The sequence below is a fragment of the Protopterus annectens genome, chromosome 6.part0, assembly GCF_019279795.1.
Source record: "Protopterus annectens isolate FY-2018-M chromosome 6.part0, PAN1.0, whole genome shotgun sequence".
In the NCBI taxonomy this organism is placed as follows: Eukaryota; Metazoa; Chordata; order Ceratodontiformes; family Protopteridae; genus Protopterus; species Protopterus annectens.
The window spans coordinates 621,494,129-621,519,354 of NC_056737.1; the positions used below are offsets into that span (position 1 = coordinate 621,494,129).

The 25,226-nt window shown below is 37.5% G+C and overlaps 1 protein-coding gene across 4 annotated transcripts in view; it reads right to left on the bottom strand.

Moving 5' to 3' along the window:
• Positions 1-25,226, bottom strand: part of CDKL1 (cyclin dependent kinase like 1) — a 1,528,511-nt gene that overhangs the window by 259,938 nt on the left and 1,243,347 nt on the right. For all 4 annotated transcript variants that reach the window (XM_044074297.1, XM_044074295.1, XM_044074294.1 and 1 more), the window contains exon 5: positions 23,353-23,553. In XM_044074297.1, the coding sequence (XP_043930232.1) occupies positions 23,353-23,553 (201 nt within the window). The remainder of the gene's footprint in view (positions 1-23,352; positions 23,554-25,226) is intronic.

Below are 25,226 nucleotides of genomic sequence, written 5' to 3' on the forward strand. Positions count from 1 at the left end.
AAAGTTAAAATAACTTTAGAGAAATACAAGTTTTGTCTTATTCAATAAGCCCCAAATACTTACATAGACTTAAAAATAAAACAAAAGATTGAATAAACAAAACCATATCAAAGAAATCTTTTCTCTAAGGAAAAAGAAGAATGTTTCTAGTATACCAGAAATACTGGATGAATTTAGAAATCACTTTCACAAGATTAACCATAACAACATTAACATGGAACCTAAAGATAAAATAAAGGAGTTTATAACCACAAACATGAATAAAAAGCTTAATAAACAACAGATTAAACTATTGGACAAGAGTATTTCATATACAGAAGTTATTACACAAATAAATAAGCTTAAATCAAACAAAGCACCGGGTAATGATGGTATTATACCAGAGATATATAAAATCCTTTCTAAAACTACATATTCATTAATACATAAGGTTTTTATTCTGGCCCAAACTGAGTTAATAACCCCTTTATCTTGGCAATATACATTTATTTCACCAATTTTAAAACCTAATAAAGATCCAACTAGATGTTCTTCATATCGACCCATCTCATTACTTAATGTTGATTATAAAATGTTTATGAGTATTTTTGCTGATAGATTGAAGACAATTATCCCCGGCATTATAGACATAGATCAGACGGGCTTCATTGTAAATAGAAATACTTTTGATAATATAAGAAGAACTTTAACATTAATCGATTTTGCAAATAGGAAAAAGAAAGATTTAACACTTATTAGTCTTGATATAGGTTCAGCATTTGATTCAGTAAGTTGGGACTATCTGTTTACCTTACTGAAGTGCACAAATTTCTCTGATGCATTTGTAAATTTAATTGAGCATTTATACAAAGGAACGCTGGCTTATATTAAGGTAGGAACATATGTTTCACAAAAATACCCATTCTTAAAGGTACAAAGCAAGGATGTCCACTTTCTCCACTATTATTCACTTTAGTAATGGAGCCTTGGGCTAATTTGATTAGAAACAGTACTGACATAGAGGGTTTTGAAATAGAAGAAAATACAACATCAAAAATTCAACTTTTGCAGATGATGTTCTAATTACATCAGCAGGATCTAATTCTTCTATGCAGTCTTTATTTGATAAAATGATGAATTTTAAAAGTATTTCTGGTTTAATATTCAATGAAGAAAAAACTAAAATACTACCTATATATACACGAAAAAATACTCTCATTAGTGATTTTACTAAATATGTACCCAACTCAGGTCAGATAACTTATTTAGGTATAATACTATCTAAAGATATTAAATCTATTATATATAATAACTATAATACCTGTTTTCTTAATATACAAAATCTTTTAATACCTGGAATAATATGTTTTTTACTATGGAGGAGAGACTTACAATTATTAAAATGATAATATTCCCCAAGATTTTATACTTAATACAATCAATAATACTTTCACCTACAAAAATAACTATCAAGGAACTGAATACACTAATGTTAAATTTCTTATGGGCACCTAATAGACCTAGGATTGCATTAAAGAAACATACTAATAGCTGGTCTCAAGGGGTATTTCTTTTCCAGACTTTAATTTATATATTATCTCTTCTATTATAAAAGTTATTACTTTATTAATAGATCGGTCATATGTCGCAAAATGGAAAGATTATTGGGAGCTAATTAGTATGCACTTCATGAAAATCTCCTTAACACATAAAAATATGATTATAAATAACTCCATGTTGTGGTTGCTAAAGGAATTTTGTACTTCACCTATTACACCTAAACATATGGTCTGTTACCCATTAAATATTATTATTAGTTATTGTAACTTTATATTCATGCACCCTAAGTATAGAGAATGGAATTTTATTGTATTCCTATAATTTATACTCAGGGTATGCTTATGTCATCTACTTCTGAAGGAGCTCATTTAGCTATAGATAATAATCTAAAGTACTGGTATCAGCTGATATCTGATAATAAAGTTAAAAATCTAGATTTCTTAAAACAAGAATTTGATCTAAGAGAAACTTGCTGGTTAGAGGTTCAGATCTTTAGACAACATCTCATTGATAGAATAGATCTAATGTCTATAACAGTTAAATAATCTATTCCAAAACTGATTGATTACTTGATAATAAATTTACAGCATAAAGTTTCTGATAAAGGTAAACTTTCATATATACATAAAATTATCAGACAAGAAACTTTTTACAATGTAGATTCATACTGGAATTATTTCACCTCTATTAATGGGGACCCACCAACTCAACAAGATAAACAATATATATTGGAATCTGCTTATAGAACTACATCTTCCATTGTCTGGAGACTTTATACATGGAAATTTTTACATAGATCTTTTATACACCTTTGATGATGAATAAAATTAATAATAAAGATAATCTATGTAAGAGATGTAATGTAGAAATTAATGCTGACTGGGCTCATATGTTTTATGACTGTATGAAGTTGAAAGAATACTGGAAGTCAATTAATGAATTTTTGCAGGCTCTTTTACAGATAATTTCATTATTTCTAAGTCTCTTATATTATTCAACACACCTGTACCTCAATGTGTTAAAAAGATTAAGCTTCCCTTGTTATGGTCTATCCTAGCAGTGGCTAGGAAAATAATAACTAGAAATTGGATTTCAGATACACCTCCTTCGTTCAATGAATTTAAAAATGTTATGAATATAATGTGTCATATGGAAATAAGCACAATTAGAATGAGAACAACTAGAAAAACATCACATTTTATTGTATGGGATAATTTGCAAAATTTGTTAAAAAAAATCTAATTTCAATAGCACAGTATTTTAGTTTAATTAATTGATCTGATTGTAGTGGATGTCTTTGTAAATACTTTAGTTGTTTTGTTGAATATTATAATAATACCTATTTTTAATTATTTGTATAAAATTGTTATGATATTTCTCTTATATGTTAAAACAATAAATTTGTTTTAAAAAAAAAAAAGAAATTGTGATATCACAGTCAGAAATTCAGGTCTATATTAGGACGTTGAAATGTCATAATATCGAACACCAAATGACCCATATGTATTCATTGAAATGCATTTACACAATTCAATGAATACTTACAGGGCAAAGATGTAGTTGGCCAACTACACAGTGTTGCCCTTTTCGCCACTGTAGTGCGATCTCAGTGTTGCTATATTTAGTTAGGGGGCGGTGTGGGGGGCACAGTCCCCTATGTAGTTATGTTTGAAGGTGTGTGTGTGTGTGTGTGTGTGTGTGTGTGTGTGTGTGTGTGTGTGTGTGTGTGCATGCTTGTGCAAGCGATTTCTTTCCCAGGGAAAGAAATCGCTGTTTTGACCATTCACGCGTAAGTGCGTTTGGTCTTTACTTGTCGCCGAAGAGGCATTTGCTGAAACACTTCTTTGGTGTTTTAATATAGACCCAAAAATTCAGTGTGTAGACCTTCTGCTACCTTTGCATCTAAAAGGATAATCTAAGAACAATTTATATGCAAATGTAATCTTGTACTGATGGTCTCACCAGTCATTAAAATGTGCCAGGCTGCTAACTTGCATTGCATTCAGTTTCCATTAGGTATGAGTATACAACTTCTGGTCAAAATGACAGAATGGGTGGGAGGCTGGGATGATGGTTAAGGTGTGTACCTTACAGACACAAAGTGCAGGTTCTCACATGGGTTAATTGGCTAGGCTTGAAGTGGCCCAGAAGGGCAGTTAGGTTCATAGATTGGGACTATGCTATCTAGGTACATAAAAAGAAGTTATGTACTTACTACAACATTCCATCTGTGTTGTCTACATTCTTTCTTCAAAAACCTGTGAGTTCGGATCCGATTTGGATGCTTTTTTATAGCTTAGGATCCAACTCTTGAGCTCCTCCCTTGCCCATTATGCCCCTGTCCTCCAAATTATCTCAGATCAAGTTTGCTGCAGCTATATAAGCAAATAAGGGATGGACAGAGAACTACCAGAATATAGAGAGCAGATAGAACAAGGAGCTCAAAAGGAATAGCAGTTCCTAGAACACCTCTGTAAAACTTCCCAGAAGGGATGGGGGGATGGGGGGAGGTTAATGAAGAATGAAAATGAACACCACAGATGGAACTTTATGGTAAGTACATAACTTCTTTATCTGATGTTGTCATTTTCATTCATTCCTCAATCTGTGGGACAGAGTCCCCACATACAGTAACCCCAGGTGGCCCTCATGGAAGGATATTCCGAAGCACTCATAGGCACTGGAAGCTGTTAAAGACTAGGGGGGGAGGGGGTGACAGGGGCACTTAGTGAACTAAAAAGGGTAATTTGTTTATACCCATTTGCTACCACAACATAGGTTCACTTGGAGGACATTTAAGCTTAGCCAGTTCCCTTTTGGTGTTTGAATTAACATTTTCTGATTGGTCTAAGCTATCCCCATTGCTGATAATTGTATATTAGCCCTAGTGAGAACAACTGTGATCATACGATAGATAATTTGAGGGGGCATGTAAGGGATGCAGCATTTAGGAACTGCCTCTATCCATTAGTGGCATGAGGGGAAATCCTGGAGTACATTTTCTATTACCCATCCTTAGATCCAAGTTGCATTTGAATATGGATGGATGAGCTTTGCTTTATTTTAATGGATAGTCTGTTCCGGAACAGTGGTAGCCTCTGTGATATATATCCATCTCTCCACAACATTCAGTTTAGATACCTGGACTGAGCATTTCTGATGCCATTTGACTCACTGATGTTCAGTAGGTCCATCTGTATTATGTCGGAGGATGCTTTGTATGCCAGATATGTCTCCTCTAAGCACTCTGTAGGATACTGAGTACAGTAATAAATCTTTGAGGTGGTCCACGCAAGATCTATTGTTTAGGACTTGTATCCTTTTAGTAAGGTATCTCTGAAGGCATTCCAGTTGTTGCATGGGGCTGGACATATACATGCCAAAGTGTGCATTATACTAAATGATTGACATAATGAGAGCTTTGTAAAGGGGTACAACAACATCTCTTGAGCTAGTCACAATCAATTTGTTTATAAGCTGTATAATATAGAAATGCTTTCTTATGACTCTGGGCAAATGTTGGTCAAAAGTTAGGTCACTGTACACACAAGTTCCCAAATGCCAAACAATTGGATCAGTTCTCAGAGGACATTGTCATGATTTTGACACCAGTTATTATTTGGGGCAAACCTTCCTGCATGATGGTTAAGTCATCTGTGGATTCAATAACTTCTCCTAGCTTGCAGTCATCTCAAACTTAGCCGGCCAAAGCTCTTTGGTATTTCCATTTACTTTTGAGATGTATATGCCAAACAGAAAAAGTCTCAGCACCGAACCCTGGGGGACTCCATTGGTGACTGGTCTCTTCCCCTGTTTTGATCTCCTGCTTCCTGTGAGCCAAGTTGGAAGTGCAGCTGGTGATGTAAGTGTTTTCTCCTACATTATTAATCTTTTGTACTACACCTGAGTAGAGGAATGTGTCAAAAGGCTTGGCCAGGTCAAGGTAATGTGGTGTGAACTGTTTTACCTTCATCCATTGCTTTGGCAACAAGAGTAAAGCTTAAAATTTGCCCATGATTTTGAGCCTTTCACACTTTCCTCTGGGCTGTTTTCAAACACATTTTTAGGGCCATGCACATATGTATGCATTCCTTGATTCACCTTCCTGATTGTATTAAATTATATTCCTTGTATAATACAGCACACTTGTTAGACTTAAGATAAGAGCGCATTTCAAATTTATTGTTTAAACATTTTTCCAGTAGGCAATGAAACAAAAATGCATTAACCAATAATGACAAAACCCCCCTATTCAGAACATTTCTATGATAACAGTCTACTTCCACACACAATTGCATTTTAAATGTATTGTTTGAACATTTTTCCAGTAGGCAATGAAACAAAATGCATGCACCAATAATGACAAAACTGCCCTATTCAGAACATTTACATGATAACAGTCTACTTCTACACACAATATATAAATACAGAATCACAGTAGTGTAAGCCATAGACATGTTGCACAGCTTCTTGAACTTATTTTCGATGGGGGGGGGGGGGGGGCAAAAGGCCAAAAACCAGGGACACATTTTAAACATTGTTTGTATAATTTTGGAAAGTTGCTTGCATAAAATGTGAACTGCGGTGGTGGTGCTGCGGTAGCGTTGTCGCCTCACAGTAAGACGTTGTCCTGTTCGATTCTCAGCTAGAGTGTCTTCTGTGTGGAGACATGCGTGAATGGGTGTACCTTCGTTGAAGGTTGTGCATCAGAGCTGGCAACTCAGCATGTAAAAATCTACTGTCAATCATTAGCGGATCGGAGTTCCGCTGTGGCGACCCCTAACCGGGAAAAGCTGAAAGACACAACAACAACAACAGCTTGCATAAAATGTTGTGTTACCACCATGCATTTCACTGCTAAGTCTTGGACCCAGAACCCTGTGCACTACAGTCAGAGCAACATACCACTAAGCTAAACCAGCAGTTTCTTGAAAGACAGGAAGACAAACTTAAATGTCTATCATATCATTTAGTGAATTCAGTTCTCACTTCTCACCATAGCTCTCAACCCCTTAGCACAAAAATATAGAACAAAGCCAATAATGGGGGAATACAGCCCCAAAATATGGACACATTTCCAATACTGATTTTATAACCTTAGAAAATTGCTAGAATAAAAGGTTTTGTTTTACCACTCCTGAAAACCAGAGGAACAGAAAAAAATGTGAGGCATAAATTCACACGTGATGGTGGCTTGGGACTTTAGGCTCTTTTTACCTGGACCCAAGGTACAGGGTTTGAGCCTGAGTACCTCTAGCCACCAGATGTATTCTGTTGGGGGCATTTACACACACACACACACACACACACACACACACACACACACACACACACACACACACACACACACACACTCTGGTAGCTAAATAAATAAAACCGAATGTACTCACTTGAGTCTGCAGCTGAAAATACATCCTGGCAGCTAAGAATAAATCCATTCCATTCCTTCTCATGGCAGCCCGCTAAGAATAAATCCATTCCATTCCTTCTCTCAGCTGTGGCAGCCCGCTTGGAAACCTGGAAATAGCAGCTAAATGAAAACCATCTGTTTCCGCCTGGAAATATGTGTGCACTGTGTGCAATGACATCACATCGGCTAAAAGCATGAAAATAATTAAAACAGGACAGTTGGGAGGTATAGGTATGATCTGCAAAAGTGGGGGGCTCCCCTCCCCCCTCACTCCATGGTTCCAGCTCCCATGAAAGCACTGCAGAGCCAAAAGCTGGACACAATATCTAACCTGTAATGTCTGACAAAGCTATGAGAGTTCAACCAAACAGTAGCTGCACAAATGTCTTCTATCAGAACTCTGCACTAGAAGGTTTGAGATGCAGACATGGATCTAATAGAATGAGCTTTGATATGACCAGGTAAAAGTATTCTTTTAGCAGAAAACACACAAGAAATACAGTCTGTGATCCATTTAGACAAAGTAAGTTTGGACACTGGCCTTCCCTTTCTAACATTGGAGAAGGAGACAAACAGCTGATCAGTTTTTCAGAAATATTTTGTTCTGTCCAAATAGAAATGCAGCTGTCTATGGACAGGTGAAGAGTATATTCAATCCTGTTCTGGAAATTGGGGAAGAAAACTGGCAGGTTAATGATGTGATTGATATTGTTTTCGGAGGCAACTTTAGGCAAAAAGGAAAGATTAGCACACAAGGTCACTGTCTTTATGAAAAATCAAATAGGGGGATTTGAATGATAAATCTTGTAATTCAGATACCCTTTTAACCGAAGTGATGGCCACTAAAAAGGCAGTTTTCCAGGATAGAAATTTCAAGTCTAGCTTTGTTGAAGGTTTAAAAGGAAGTAAGACAAGAGCTTGTAACATTATGGCTAAGTTCCAAGGAGGCGTGGAGTCCTTTATAAGTGGTCTAAGTAAAAAGGTACCCCCTGAGTAAGTTTTACATAGTTTAGATGAAGCCAGAGAAGATGGATTGTCCCCAGTGTGATAATTTGAGATAGCTGCCAGTTGCACCTTAATAGTAGAAAAACTTGCCTCGCTTTCGAAAATTGAAGCTAGAAAATCCAAAACTGCAAGAACTGGGGCTGTAAAAGGATCCAAATGTTTTTGGTGAGCCCATATAAAAAATCTCCTCCATTTACTTTTATAAATCTTTCTAGTAGAGGCTTTATGTCAGGATATTAAAATCCTTTGAACTGGTGAAGAAAGCCAGGTATTTCTAGCCATCACAGGAATTGGAGAAACCATGCTGTCAGTTTCAATCCTGGAAGATCTGGATGAATCTGCCCTGATGGGTGGATGTGGTTTCAGCATCCATGGAAGACATACTAAGCCAGACAACAGAAAGGGTAACCATATCTGTTGATGCCAGAAGGGAGCAATGAGGATCACTTTGCTCTTCAACCTCTGAGTTTCTGAAGAAATATGGGTATGAGGGGTAGGGAAGGATAGGCATAAAGAAGACTGGAGGGCCAAACATGGACTAGAGCATCTCTCGGTGACTGTCCCTGATGAGGGATCAGAGCAAAGAACTTGCTGCATTTGTTGTTGAAGGGTAAAGCAAAGAGATCACAGCAAGGCTGACTCCATTTGTGGAGGATCATGTTTGCCACTGATTGAGTTAAAGACTATTCGAGAGGCTGAGTTTGTCTGCCAGAATGTTGGATTTCCCCACAATGTGCATTGCCGTCAGAAAGTGGTTGGAAGAGGTTGCCCATTGCCAAACCCTCAGTGCTTCTCGACATATGGGGTAAGATCTGGTTCCTTCCTGTTTGTTGATGTACCATACCACAGATATATTTGTCTGATTGTATCGCAATTGTTCCTAGAGGTAGAAGGCTCTGAAATGCTTGGAATGCTAGACGCACTGCTCTCATCTCGAGGACATTAATATGCAAATTGGTCTCTTCTGTCGACCATGTGCCTTGGACCGTCTGAACCAGGTAATTGGTCTCTTGTGTTGACCATGTGCCTTGGACCATCTGAACCAGGTAATGCCCCCCCAGCTGGGAAGCTTCCATGGTCAACATGGCATTGAGGGGAGGAAGAACAAGGGTCGTCCTTGCTCAATTTCTTCTGAGTGGAGCCACCACAGAAGTGAGTCTTTGCACACGCGGGACAACCTGATAGAGTGATTCAGGGAGTAAAAGTGTAAGGATCATTGGACTGCCAGAGTCCATCAAAGTACTGTCATGAGTAAGCATGCTGTTGGAATCAAGGTTATTGTGGCAGCCATCAAACCTAATGCTATGAGGACTAGACTTGCTGGGGTTATTGGAATGGCTAGAATTTGCCTGATATGTGATCTTAAAGTGGAAATCCTGTCTGGAGGCAGGTAGGCTAGACAATTGGCCGTGTCTAGACATGCTCCTATAAAGTCTGCCAACTGTACAGGTAGTAACCAAGATTTCTGCATGTTGATTGTGATGCCCAAAGTATGGGCTAGATGTCATAAACAACTAATCCTTTGAACACAAACTAAGAAAAACAAGAATGGAACCAGGAGCAGTACAACTTTCGCCAAGAAGACAAAAACGCCACAGGAACTGAACTTTAATACACGTAAAGCGCTTTTCGTCTGCTCAAAAGACAGACTTCATCAGACAAAGTATAAAAAGTACTGGTGTGATTTTATAACTAAAATGACATCACCAAGACACCAATTAACCAATTTACAGCATAAATTGGTTGATTCAAATATTTAAAAAAGACTTGTTTTAACTAAACATAATTACATAACCCCACAAGCTCTACATTGGTTCAGAGTGCATAAAAGTTGTATAATTATGAAAAATGTGTGAAGTTGTACCCAACAAAATATGGTATAATTCATGTACATACACTTATATATAAAAATTAAAAATAAAATAAATAACTATAAAAATATATATTTTTTCAAGTAAAATTAATAATAAACAAATCATGCACATAGTAAATAATGTCCATGAATATATATACTGTCCGTAATGTGAATACATAACAAATTGCCCACAACGACTGTTCATTAGCCCTATATAGTGGTGATTATACTGACTACTAATACTAATAACTCAAATTCATGTACTAAAAAGTACAAGTATAAAAACAGTGTTAAATCACCAGTAACAGGCAACAGCCTAATGGGTAACTAAATACGCATAATGCTGAACAAGTTAAAAGATGGGAATTCCATACTAGCTAACCTATCTTATAAGGCTCCTCAATTTTAATAAGCAACTAATAGAGCAACTATCATTTAATCCTGGATGGGCATAAGCATTCAATCTAATCTGCCATTTAAGTTCGAGTTCTTCAAGTAGCAATTTAGAGGGAGCACCTCTTTTATTTTCTAAAACTTGGTCGATGACCATAAATTTGAAAGAGTGGTCACTAAAGTTAGTTATATGTTTGGCTAATGCATTTTCTTGTTTCCTCTTTCTCATTGCGTATTGATGTTCATAAATGCGTTCTCGTAACTTACGTTCAGTCTTCCCAACATAGAATCCTGAACATTTCTGGCATTGGGCCAAATATACCACCATACCAGTATTACAATTCGCTCTGCAACGCATTTCAAAACAATTGTTATTGATAAAGAATCTGTTGGACTCATTAATGTATCTGCAATAATTACAATTTTGGCATTTATACATGCCTGGTGTTCTTGTAAAACTACTACTAGTACCTTCAAGTAGTGTTTTCATGTTCCTACCTCTCCTAAAAGTTATTTCCGGATGGCAACCTACCTTACTGGTCATGTTGGCATTGTTGTTAAATATGCACCAATTTTTCTTGATAATGTCTATTAAGAAATGACCATTAGTATAGTAGGTAAGGATTAACCTAGGATTGGTAGTCAATTCTAGGTCATGGTCATTGTTGACCACATTAGGGGTGGGGTTAGACATTGTAAGACACTCGCCATGAGCTAGGTTACTCAAAATAGGTTGGTATATACCTCTACTCCTTTTATCACTGACTTCTTTAACTAAAGCATTCAATAGTTGCAATGGGTACCCTCTATGTGTGAACATGTTGGTTAATAACTCACACTCACTAGAGAAATCGACATCCAGGCTAATGATACGGGCTGCCCTTACTAGTTGCCCTTTGATAACCGATCTTTTCTGGTAATTAGGGTGGCAGCTACTGTAATGTAGGAATGAATTAGAGTATGTATCCTTCCTATAAATCTTTGCCACAAATTAAGTCGTCGTTCTTAGTTAGCCAAATGTCCAAGTACGCTATTGCAGTCTTACTTATTCGTGGTCATTTTTGGCAAAATTATCAGAACTTGAATTTGACGATAAATGTAATTTTCTAACCGTTGACGTTAAAGATTTGTACACTTGTTTACCTTTGAATATAGCCACTGATTGGGTAGCAATACATTTAAAGAGGTGTAAAGCGTCAACGGTTGAAATAGCCTTAGTATTAGAACTGCTGGACATAATATTGTACAATAATTACTTTATGCTAGGAGATAATTTTTACCTTCAAAAGGTTGGGGTAGCCATGGGCTCCCCGTGTGGGGCCAGCATAGCCAACATGGTGATGGCCCACTGGGAAAGGGAGCATATCTTTAACAATGAGACATTGATGGGAAAGATTAAGTATTACACTCGCTATTTGGATGATATTTTTATTCTGTTAAATGGAGAAGAAACAGACAGTGTAATGGTTTTGGACTACCTGAACACTACTACTGACTTCTTGTCCTTTACATCCTCCTTCAGTAAGACTGCAATAGCGTACTTGGACATTTGGCTAACTAAGAACGACGACTTAAAAGCCTTTGTGGCAAAGATTTATAGGAAGGATACATACTCTAATTCATTCCTACATTACAGTAGCTGCCACCCTAATTACCAGAAAAGATCGGTTATCAAAGGGCAACTAGTAAGGGCAGCCCGTATCATTAGCCTGGATGTCAATTTCTCTAGTGAGTGTGAGTTATTAACCAACATGTTCACACATAGAGGGTACCCATTGCAACTATTGAATGCTTTAGTTAAAGAAGTCAGTGATAAAAGGAGTAGAGGTATATACCAACCCATTTTGAGTAACCTAGCTCATGGCGAGTGTCTTACAATGTCTAACCCCACCCCTAATGTGGTCAACAATGACCATGACCTAGCATTGACTACCAATCCTAGGTTAATCCTTACCTACTATACTAATGGTCATTTCTTAATAGACATTATCAAGAAAAATTGGTGCATATTTAACAACAATGCCAACATGACCAGTAAGGTAGGTTGCCATCCGGAAATAACTTTTAGGAGAGGTAGGAACATGAAAACACTACTTGAAGGTACTAGTAGTAGTTTTACAAGAACACCGGGCATGTATAAATGCCAAAATTGTAATTATTGCAGATACATTAATGAGTCCAACAGATTCTTTATCAATAACAATTGTTTTGAAATGCGTTGCAGAGCGAATTGTAACACTGGTATGGTGGTATATTTGGCCCAATGCCAGAAATGTTCAGGGTTCTATGTTGGGAAGACTGAACGTAAGTTACGAGAACGCATTTATGAACATCAATACGCAATGAGAAAGAGGAAACAAGAAAATGCATTAGCCAAACATATAACTAATTTTAGTGACCACTCTTTCAAATTTATGGTCATCGACCAAGTTTTAGAAAATAAAAGAGGTGCTCCCTCTAAATTGCTACTTGAAGAACTCGAACTTAAATGGCAGATTAGATTGAATGCTTATGCCCATCCAGGATTAAATGATAGTTGCTCTATTAGTTGCTTATTAAAATTGAGGAGCCTTATAAGATAGGTTAGCTAGTATGGAATTCCCATCTTTTAACTTGTTCAGCATTATGCGTATTTAGTTACCCATTAGGCTGTTGCCTGTTACTGGTGATTTAACACTGTTTTTATACTTGTACTTTTTAGTACATGAATTTGAGTTATTAGTATTAGTAGTCAGTATAATCACCACTATATAGGGCTAATGAACAGTCGTTGTGGGCAATTTGTTATGTATTCACATTACGGACAGTATATATATTCATGGACATTATTTACTATGTGCATGATTTGTTTATTATTAATTTTACTTGAAAAAATATATATTTTTATAGTTATTTATTTTATTTTTAATTTTTATATATAAGTGTATGTACATGAATTATACCATATTTTGTTGGGTACAACGTCACACATTTTTCATAATTATACAACTTTTATGCACTCTGAACCAATGTAGAGCTTGTGGGGTTATGTAATTATGTTTAGTTAAAACAAGTCTTTTTTAAATATTTGAATCAACCAATTTATGCTGTAAATTGGTTAATTGGTGTCTTGGTGATGTCATTTTAGTTATAAAATCACACCAGTACTTTTTATACTTTGTCTGATGAAGTCTGCCTTTTGAGCAGACGAAAAGCGCTTTACGTGTATTAAAGTTCAGTTCCTGTGGCGTTTTTGTCTTCTTGGCGAAAGTTGTACTGCTCCTGGTTCCATTCTTGTTTTTCTTAGTATGGGCTAGATGTAGTAGATAGTTCCTGGCTTGTAATAGCAGATGCCTGGTTGGTGTGGTCAGGAGCCAATTGAATCCATGCAGTCTCAAGTGAGCTGCCACTACCGCCATGCATTTGGTAAACACCCTAGGGGCTGTGGTGAGATCAAAGGGCAGTACTCTGAACTGATAACGATTGGCCCTCAGCCAAAAGTTTAGAAACTTTCTTAAGTGCCTATTCATTTTGATGTTATAGTACGCAAACTGAAGGTCAATGGAGCACATCCAGTTGTCCTTTCATAACAAAGGTAGAATGGTCTGAACCATGACCATCCAGAACTTCACACTGTCTACTGATTTGTTTAGTAAGGTTAGGTCCAAGATTGGGCTTAGGTCCCCTGTCATCTTTGGTACCAGAAAGAACCTGGAGTAAAATTCTGGATTCAACATGGTCTGGTGGGACCTCCTGGATGACTCTTTTTTCTAGTTGCTTTGCAGTTTGTAACACTGCTTCCCCCCTCTGACTGGGTGGAACATCGGGGATATTTTTCCTTGATGTTCATCTTTGGATAAATGTAATGGAATATCTTCTGGATATGATCCTTTGCACACAACAATCATTTGTGATAGCTAACCACATGCCTGGGTGCAAGGATAAGCATCCCCCAACTGCCTGCAGAGAGGGACAATCAGGCAATCTCTCAAGAGCACTGGAAGGACCTATCTGAGAAGGAATCTCATGATCCTTGATTTTGCAGACCCTCCCTCTGCCATGAGGGCGGCATCTACCATTATAGTTATTTCCCCCTCTGCCTCTGGGGGAAAATCTCCCTGTGATATCTGAAAAGGACCTAGAAACTTTTTGAACCACAATTTTTTACCACCACGCTGGTTCCTGGAGAATGGCCTTTATGGGGTAGAAATATGGATTCCGACAGCAGAAAAGGTCTTTCTGTCCTTCTCACTCTAAGAGAGTATCTCATTAACAGTGGGGCCAAACAATGACAATTCATCAAAAGGAGCATTGATGAAGGATGCCTTGAAATATTCCATAAAGTTATAGAGTCACATCCAGGCATGATGCCTTATAGCAATGCCTGAACTGGCCACCCTTAAGGCACCCTCTGCAACATGCGAGATTAGCCTCAAGGACGCATTAGAAATAGACTGTAGGGTGGCCAACCTGGAGGAAAAGTTTTTTTTGCCCCTCTGCGGACATGGACCCTGGGGCAGAGCTACAGAGTTCCTTAATTAAGTCCCTCTGCAGTCTGGTGAAGTGTGCCAGGTAATTCAGCGATCGCAATGTAAAAGTCGCTGAAGCGTACATTTGCTTCCCAAATCTGTCAAAAGCCCTAGACCTTTTTAGTGGCTGTTGCAACAAATTTGGCATCTACCACGGAACTTTTAGTCTAGTGCTGCCTATTGGATGGAGCATTAAGGATCTTATCAGCTCTCTTTGGAATGGGCTCCACAGTGCCCAGCTCCTTCCATTTCCCTGCGAGAGACAAGGTCAATAAGGTCATCCTTAGGAAGGGGGACACCCAAGATATAGATGGGCCAGACCCAAAGGCCTCCAAAAACTCCAACTTCTTTGATGAAAGGCTTTGGGTAGACCAACCACCTCTTTGGCGCAGGATTTCAAGAATTTCTCCAAAGGAGACATCATCTGGTGGAGATCTTGGATACGCTTCCCCTTCATCAAAGTCCATGTCTTCTATCAGTACTTCCTGAGGGGAATCCAAATGCCTCCTCTTGCACATTCTTTTCTGAATGGGATGTTCTGGGTAGGTGCTGAAGGAGGATCTTAGGGTCTGGTTGTCCCAGAGGTGGAGGATGAGCAGGCTCAGATGCAGAAGTCAAAACAGGATTAGGATCCGAAGGAGGTAGAGTCAAAGCAATTCTCGGCTGGGAGAAAACCCTGTCCACCACTTTGAATGCAGAAGGACCTGGGGAGGACAAAAGCAATCTCACCTGAACAGAGGCTCTAGCAGTAGACAACTCCAAACCCTCACGGATTTCCTGCCTCAAAGGGGGAGTCAGAGCAGAGCTATCATGCACCAATGCTTCGAGGGAAAGTGACAGCTCTGAAAACTTTGGAGTTGAGGTCATTCCCTCAGATCTGATGACGATGCTTCTGCTCTAAGACTCATCGTGCTCTAAGAAGGTTGGAGCTGATCGGATGAGAAATCATTGGAGCTGAAGAAGGAAGGGCTATTGGGTCAGACTTGTTGACTCTGGATACCTCCAGAACTGATGGCTCCAAAACGGGAGGTCAGATTGTAGAAGGAGAAATCAAAGACACAAAGGTAGGATGGCTCACGGATCCGGTGGGCAACGGAGCAGGCAAAACTCCCATCTGTATCTGCATCCTGAGGAATCTTCTCATCATCATGTCCTCCTCTGCTTCAGAAAGGCAGGGAGGTCTTGAAGATTTACTTGGAGTTCCTTGCGAAAGGGAGACCTCATAGTAGGAGATACAATCTCCAGGGAGGGACTAGGGGTTCAGTGCCTAGCAGGTGATGATAATGTTTGTGTCAGATCCAAAGGCCTCGGATCTGATAGTTTCAGAGTCTTAACTGGTGGCTCAGAGGTAGCTCTTTTCTGCAGAGACTGGGCAGGTGAGCATTTTCTGTGCTCCCTGGGATCCTTATGCTTTCTTGTAGGGGTTTGGGCCCCTGATTCTTGAGACAGACCAGCAACAGAAGCAGGATGAGGAAGAAGACCCTTAAGAATTAACTTGTTTTGGTATTCTACTAGAGCATAGCCATTGAAACCTGAACAAATATCACAAGTCACATGAAATGACCAAGCCCTAGACTGAAGAAGCACTCCCTGTGGGTATTAGACTGAGGAAAGTTGTGCCTAAAGGAAGTGCATTTTTTTACACTCAACAGGCTTGTCCAGTTTATCAACCATAATCCAAAATCAACAACAAAAAAATAAGTTTCAAGGAGAGAGAGAATTTTTTTTTTTTAGTATAGAAGGGATACAACTACCAACAATGGTAAGAGAGAAATACCCAAAGGTACTACAAATCTAAATACCTAAATGGAGAAACCTGAAAAATAATAAAAAAAGCTTGTAGAAGGGTAAGGAAGGGTAATAGACTACACAAAAGAGCTAGAAAATAGTAATAAAGTTTGTTTTAAATCACTCACAACCCACAAGTGGCTACAAGAGAAAACAATCCTAGCTAAAAGCATGGCAAATGAGATCTGAGGTAATTTGGAGAACAAAGGCATTATGGATAAGGGACAAGCTCGACAGTCAGTTCCTTAGCTATAAAAAGTGGCCAAGTTGGATCCGAGGTTCGAATCCAAACCCACAGGTTGAGGAATGAATGAAAATGACATCAGATTTTGTCTTTGTTTTCATGTCATTAAATTAGAATTAAAAAATAATTTTTACTTCATCAGACAAGGCAACATCTGTTAATACATATGGGGAGAGGGTAGCCAACACAGCTAGGAAATCAAGCATTTCAGACAGATTTTGTTCTCAGTCTGCCACTAAGCCAGGTTTCTGCCTGAGGTCTAGCTGAGCTTTGCTCACAGGCATGGGTGAAGCTAACATTCAAGATATATATGTACTATGTGTTGAATACAACAGCAGTAAATATCACTTTTATTTTATCAACCTTTCTGATACTGCATATAGGGTGAAGTCTATACTCTGTACAGTGACAAAGGCTGTGTGCTGCCATATAAATCAGAGTTGAGATGCAGTGAAATCTTCAGAGGTAGAATGTCATTCCTGAGTATGATTTGAACTCAAACATTTTACAAGAATTCCATGAATTGTTTTATTGGGACCTGGCCTAAAGGATTTGACCACCTCTAATATACCGCTAGAAGTTTAGAGTTTTAGATGGCTTTTTTCCATCTGGGAGGGTATCTTACTTTTTCTCACAAGGATGGACAAAAAAAATGCTGATAATATATGTGAACTAAGTCCTCATTAGACCAAAAGTTAAAAAAAAATATTTCACAAACCAAGGCACCACTTATTCTACTGCATATAAATACGGTGAGGTCTATACACTGACAAAAGCAGTGTGCTGACATAAAAATCATAATTGAGATGTAGTAAAATCCTTGTGGGTAGAATGTCATTCCTGAGAATGTTCTGCACTCATATATTGTATTGCAATTACCTGTTTTTTTTTTAATTGTTGTAGTGTTACTGATATATGACTATCATCCAGGAAATCCAGAATTTCAGATGGCTGTCTTGCTGTCTCAGTCTGGCAAAATACCCGGTTTCTATCTTGGGGGTGGGGGGTGGGGGGCTATTAAACTTTTGCTTACAAGGCCAGTTGAAATTAATGTCCACAGCATACACACATTAAATCCTCATAAGAAAAAAAGTAACAACAAAAATTATTACACCAGCCATAGCAACACTGCTGTTACTGTATTACAGAGTTAGCTCTGTGGTCTGTACACTGAAAAAAGGCACTAGGCTGCCATGTAAATCAGAAATGAGATGCAGTTAAATCGTTACAGCAGAATGGCATCCTCATATACATTTTGTACCTAAGTATCTTTTTAGAATTCCCTGATTTTTTTGATTGTAAAATACCTTATGGGAACATACATGTGCCTTCTTTTATAAGCTACAAAATCCAACATTTAAGAGGGCTTTTGATCTCTCAGTCTGACATTACACCTGTTTTCCATGTGGGGACTATGTGACATCTGCTCCCAAGGTCACATTAAACTAATTCCAAAATATATGTGCATTAAGTCCTCATTAGATGAGAAAAATAAAATCAGTCAGCCAGTGCAACATTTATGTTAGTACACATAGTGTGAGGTTATGCTCTGTATACTGAAAAAAGAGCAGCAAGCTACCATAAAAATTAGAAATGAGATTCAGTGAACTTCTTTGGAGCAGGATGGCAATCATGAGTGTGTTCTTTACAAAAATTTCATAAGAATTCTCTGATTTTCTTATTTACTTTTACTGTAAAGTGCTGTAACAGAACTGACATATGGCTAAGAAATCCATTGTTTCAGATAGCGTTTTTGTCAATGTCTGACAAAATACCTGTTTTTTTGCCTAGGGATAATTGACCCCTGCTCTTAACTCCAAGTGAAAACAATAACTAGACTAGACTTATGGATAAGCCCTTCTTATACCACATGTAAAATTTCTATATATTTCACTAAAAAAATGTATCTTTTCAGTCATAACTTGTTGTGGATAGAATGCTATGCTTTCATGAAGCTGAAGTGGTCATGTAAATTCATCATTGTACTGAAATTCCTGAGTATAGAATAGCAATCTCAGGTTCATTTTATATCTAGTCACCTTGAAATTAACATTTTATGTCCTCATAATGAAATATCAAAGGTGGACTGAGATATAGCCTTTCCAAATATAGGCAGCAGATAATACCTTGGTTCATATGCCTTTATTGTTTAAATCTGATATTCTGCAAAATACTCTGTTTTCACTGAATTGTTGTATGAACTGCTCATTATGCAATATACAATAAACATCTAGGTTCTTTATTGAGTTGCCAACACACATCATGAAATAAAAGCCTATATATTTCACCACTCTATCAATCGATAAAGCAGTATGGACAAATCCAGTCTAGTACTGCAGTGAAACCTCTAATGGTAGAATAGCAGTCTTGCAAAATAACACGTTGTGATAAATGCCTAAATGTTTCATACTGAAATTTAATTTCCAAGGGTGCCTGAGATACGGTCTCTTTTGTGCAGTCAGTTGATCCACTGGTTCAAAAGAGTTTACTGCCAAAGTCAGACATTATACTCAATTTCCATTGTAGGTGTTGTTTTGAACTTTTTGTCAGTATAACAAATGAAATAATGGTCTATAACAATTATCGAGTTTTCGGTGTATCAGAAGTAAACAGATGTATATTTTACTAGACAAAAATGTATATATGTTATTGTTTGTCTTTCGGCTTTAATATATATTTTTTTTAATTTTCAAACTGCTATAAACTACAGCAACAAAAGTGGCATGGTCAAATTCAGTGCAAGTTTAAACTGAAACCCATAAATGTACAATATTATGTGGTTTTTTTTGTAGAGGAACACCACGTGGTAACTACCAGAATGTTTCATAATGAAATTAGAATGTTTGAATAAAGTGCGGCCTATATACAGGTAGTTGATCAACTGACTCACAGGTGTTCACTGCCACAGTATGGAAACAGAACACAGTTAGATACCATTGCGGGTACTGTTCTGAACATGTTAGTATACACACTACAATAATGGCCTAGAATACTAAATAACTGAGGGTTTATTTCTGAAGTACAAAATCCTGTATATTTTGCCAGAAGTCATCAGGAAGTATATATTTTCAACCAAATTGTAGATCTCGTGTATTTGCAGGTGGACAGAGAATGATACACTCCAAATTAAGGAAAAATTACAATTTATTAAGGGCTTTCATTCACAAAAGTAGGAACTTCATCAGAATGACGTAGTTAAAACTCACTGAATATTTAAATTAACTACAACTATTAATTAATTAAAACCAGCCAATAAAATCTGCTTACATAATTCAAGGCATTAAGAAACCTGTGGGTCCATAATTGTTTAAAGGAAACCATCCATCTAAAATAACCTAAAACAGACTATGCTAGACATCCAATCTTTTTAACTTTAAAATGGGGGCTATTTTGTTATATATCTCTGGGTCAAAAGAAAATATAACCCAGTTATTTTTGAGACATTCAAAAATAGCCTATCTAAACTGTAGGTAGTGACAAATGACATATTCCTTTTTATCTGGAAGTATATAGGTTTGGGTACTAATGACTACTCTCCCCATATTAACTACATCTGCTTGTAATGGGGAACTGTAAAGCAGTTTAAATAAAATGTGAGACTGGCTTTAATTTCTTCATTTTTGAGATTCTCTGCAGGTTGCCACCAGCTAGAAAGCAACTGATTAGTGATTTTGCCTTCTTTCCCCAGGTAGCATTATTAATCTTCCAGAATAATGTATCACCGGGACCAGATAATTTGTCAGAACAAAGCAATTGATCTCATTCTCTTCTAGTATGGAGAAGAAAGATGCATGCTTGCCCCAAGTAGGAGATATCAAAAACAAAAAGGAAAAAATAGCAACATAAAATATAATGCAATAGCTCTGCTTTGAAGCAGTTTGTTAGCTAAATGTGATGGGATAATAGAAGACAAAAAGAGATTGGGAAGCATAATACAAAGTGGAAAAACTGTTTTGGACATCATAGCTCTAGCTAGTCTAATATTTCAACCAAGGCTACTGCATGTATAAGCAGTAATGGATTTACACTGAAATGTCACATCTCTCTATCTTGAGGAGCAAAACATTATAACTATAAAATCCAAACTTATCAAATCATAAGATTAACAAATTGCTGCACCAAAAAAAACTATAAAATACTATAAAACAATTGTTTTTGCAGTGAGGCTATGCCTCTAACCCCTTGATGTGGAGACCTGCCTGCTCCCACACCACCAAACTCCCTCATGCCATATGCATATACAGTGGATATAAAAAGTGTACACATCCCTGTTAAAATGCCAGGTTTTTGTGATATAAAAAATGAGACCACAATAAATAATTTCAAAACTTTTCCCACATTTACTGTGACCTATAACCTGTACAATTTATTTGAAAAACAGACAAATCTGCTAGGGAAAAAATATAAAAAATAAAAACATACAATAGCGCTCCAAATCTGTCATATTGCGAGGGCATCTCTTGTGCACAGCCTTCTTCAGGTCACCCGACAGATTTTCTATTGGATTAAGGTCTGTGCTCTGGCTGGGCCATTCCAAAACTTTAATTTTCTTCTGGTGAAGCCATTCTTTTGTTGATTTGGATGTATGCTTGGGGTTATTGTCATGTTGAAAGGTGAAACTCCTCTTCATCTTCAACTTTCTAGCAGATGCCTGAAGATTCTGGGCCAAAAGTGACTGGTATTTGGAACTGTTCATAATTCCCTTCACCTTGACTAAAGCCCCAGTTCCAGCTAAAGAAAAGCAACCCCAAAGCATGATACTGCCACCACCATGCTTTACAGTGGGGATGGTGTTCTTTTGGTGATGTGAAGTGTTGTTTTTGCACCAAACGTACCTTTTGGAATTGTGGCAAAAAAAGTTCAACCTTGGTCTCATCAGACCATAACACATTTTCCCACATGCTTTTGTGAGACGATGTATTGTTTTGCAAATTTTAGCCAGGCCTGGATGTTTTTCTGTGTAAGAAAAGGCTTCTGTCTTGCAACCCTACCCCAGAGTCCAGACATATGGAAAATACGGGAGATTGTTGTCACATGTAGTACACAACCAGTACTTGCCAGAAATTCCTACAGCTCCTTCAGTGTTGTTGTAGTGTCTCTTGGCAGTTTCCCTGACCAGGTTTTGCCTTGTCTTTTCATCAATTTTGGAGGGACGTCCAGTTCTTTGCATTGTCACTGTTGTCCCATATTTTCTCCACTTTTTGATGACTATCTTCACTGTGTTCCTTGGTATATCCAATGCTGTGGAAATTGTTTTGTACCCTTCTCCTGACATCAATTTTGGAGGGACGTCCAGTTCTTTGAAGTGTCACTGTTGTCCCATATTTTCTCCACTTTTTGATGACTATCTTCACTGTGTTCCTTGGTATATCCAATGCTGTGGAAATTGTTTTGTACCCTTCTCCTGACATACCTTTCAACAATGAGATCCCTTTGATGCTTTGTAAGCTCTCTGTGAACCATGGCTTTTGCTGTAGCAGGCAACTGAGTAAATGTCAGGAAATTCCTACTAGGACAGCTGAACTTTATTTGGGGTTAATCAGAGTCTCTTTAATTGATGGCAGGAGTGTACTCAAGAAGACTGAATGCTGCAATTAAATCAAAAGGTGCTTCAACAAAGTATTAGTTTAAGGGTGTGCACACTTATGCAACCAGCTTATTGTACATTTTTTTTATTTTTTATATTCCTACCCTAACAGAGTAATCAGTCAATCGACTGTTTTTCAATTGAATTGTACAGGTTATAGCTCACATTAAAGGTGGGAAAAGTTTTGAAATTATTTATTCTTTTCTCATTTTTATATCACAAAAAAATGGCATTTTAACAGGGGTGTGTACACTTTTTATATCCACTGTAATTATACAAAACAGTGGGTAAAAAAAGTCACACAGACAAACCATTCAATAAAAACTGCAAGAAAAACCCAGCCAAGTTAGAGTTTTCACTGTAGCATACTTTAAACCTCCTGTAATGGAGACCCGTGGAATATATGCAAATTACCCCTTAAAGATATCAAGTGTTGCAGGTACATTGTTTCATATACATGCACACACCCCAACTGCAAGGTCACACAGACATGAGATAGAAAGAAAAGTTTTAAAAGGTAAGAAATTCCTCTTTTCTCTCTTCTTTGAGTTATATAACCTCCTCTAATACAACCTGCAACAAAGCAAGATCTAATCTATTAAGATGTCAGCAGCATGCAAAAGTGATTTGACACAAGTGATATTCTGAGATCTGACTAAGGAGTATACAACAAATAGCAATGCTCCCACACAGCTGTCAAATGAACTCCAGATACAGAGTTTTGTGGGCATCAGCTGTCTACTGCTGTACTTTCTCTCATTATTGCTGGGTTGGCGTCCTCATCATAGGTGGGACCCTCCATCCATCATAACTCTGACTAGACCATTCTCACTTAGGCTAGGAGCCTTCCTAACTGTCTGGAAACAGGAGATCTCCACACAGCAGATATGTAATATGTTTAAACCTCTTGATGAACTGTGCATCTTTTTTATAGAATGTATTGATTCCAGATGGACCTTCTTAAACTAAGATGCTTTATGTAGTAAACACAAAGAAATACTAATGGAAACATGCAACACTTACCAAGTGTTTTCCTGATAAGGTAGAGTTGGTCCACATCTGACTTTCCAGGCCATAGGGGTATACCAGAGAGAAGCTCTGCAAAGACACAGCCTATTGCCCACACATCTACAGGAGGACCATACTGAGTATCCCCTACTAGCAGCTCTGGAGCTCGGTACCATCTCGTGGCCACATAATCTGTATAATAGTCACTTGGTCCAGCTGAAACAAAAGCAAATATAGAGTCACAGTAGTACCTTATATTACATTACTACATTGGCTTTTTCTTCAAGAAATCTTATTCAACGGATAACCTCTACTGATCGTCAGGGAAAACTAGAATAGCTTACTATTCAGTCTGGATGAAAACAAACACATCAACTTTAAGAGTAAATTTTACTGACTTGCTGCATACTCACAACAACTGGAATAAATACCAATGTAAATATCTCAGCAACTTCTAACAGAATGTGGTAATTACTAAAAACTAATTTCTTCCCTGTTTGGAAGGGGATCATATCATGAGAATTATTTTCTCAAGTAAGCTCAGAACAGATATGTCTTACACATTTATGTCAAATACTGATTAAAGACCTCCTTGTAAAATCTTGCACATTCCACTGACCACTTCCACAGCTGACCCTTGAATAACAAAGCATGCAGTGGCTCCAACAACACTGCCAGATCAGTCATGACTGATTCATAGTAGTTTATTATAGAATTCATAGGCATTACAAGGCAATTTAATCTCATAAGCATTAAAACTGCCAATAACCACCTCAGGCTACACCCCCTTTCTCAAGGAGGCTAGGTCAATAAGTCTCTGGGTATATTTACGAACACTGATCACTTATCCAGGGTCTGTTTGAAGGATGACAATGTGTTGCACTATTTAAATGGTAGGGGTAGTTTATTCCATTATAAGAGAAGCGTGAGTAATGACTCTGTCCATCATGTTCTATTTATCTGTTGGTGAAAGTTTAGGTCCCTTGTAGTATTTGTGAAGCTATTTAGGCTTACAGAGATGTAGGAGATCGAATACAACAGGAGCTCTAATGGCATGGTAGGTGAGGCACAGATTGCTTCTCAAGAGTCTAAAATATTGATTAAAGGGCTAAGAACTTCTGGCTTCTGTTGGTTGCTTAGCATACCTCTTAGCTATCCAGATTGTCACAGAATGTCCAGATTTTTAACTCATATTTTTGATCTGTTCTATATAAAAACTGTTTTCTTTCAAATCTTTGATGACTGAAATCACTCAATAATGACAGATATTTGAATTTAAGATTTTAAATCCTTCAGGAAATGTATGCTGTTGCAAAATCTGCTATTCTAGTGTATAAGGGCAGCATTTAAAATCTATCCCTGATTTTGTTTTTTTGTCCCCACCTTTATTTTTGATTTTGTCCAGATTTCTTGCTCTAAGATGTTCAGAGGTATGGATCTTTAAGCCCATAATCTTCTTGGTTATATTTGAGAAGTCTAATATGGTTTATCCTGAATGGGATACTGACCTCAATAGTTGGCCTAATCAAAGGTGAATCCAAGGGAATGATGACGACTTTAGAGCTGGATGATGTACCCTTGGCTGTCAAGTTGTGCTAAGTAGAAGGACTCTGACTAGAGTTGCTATCTGATGATCAAAGGAGAAGGAATTATCAACCTAGTTTGCAAGATCCCTGACTACTGTCTATATTACATGTTAAGGGTAGGAATTCTTTACCAAATGTAGTGATACTACACTTTAATGTTTAATTTGAGCCCATCTTCAGTACAAAGGTTATTTACTACTGTAAATTATTTCTGATGGGCACATTAATTAGATAGGGTCTTGACAATAACATCCAGTTTGCAGCCATTTGCAAATGTAGTTAAGCAGAGATCCTGGTTCTCAG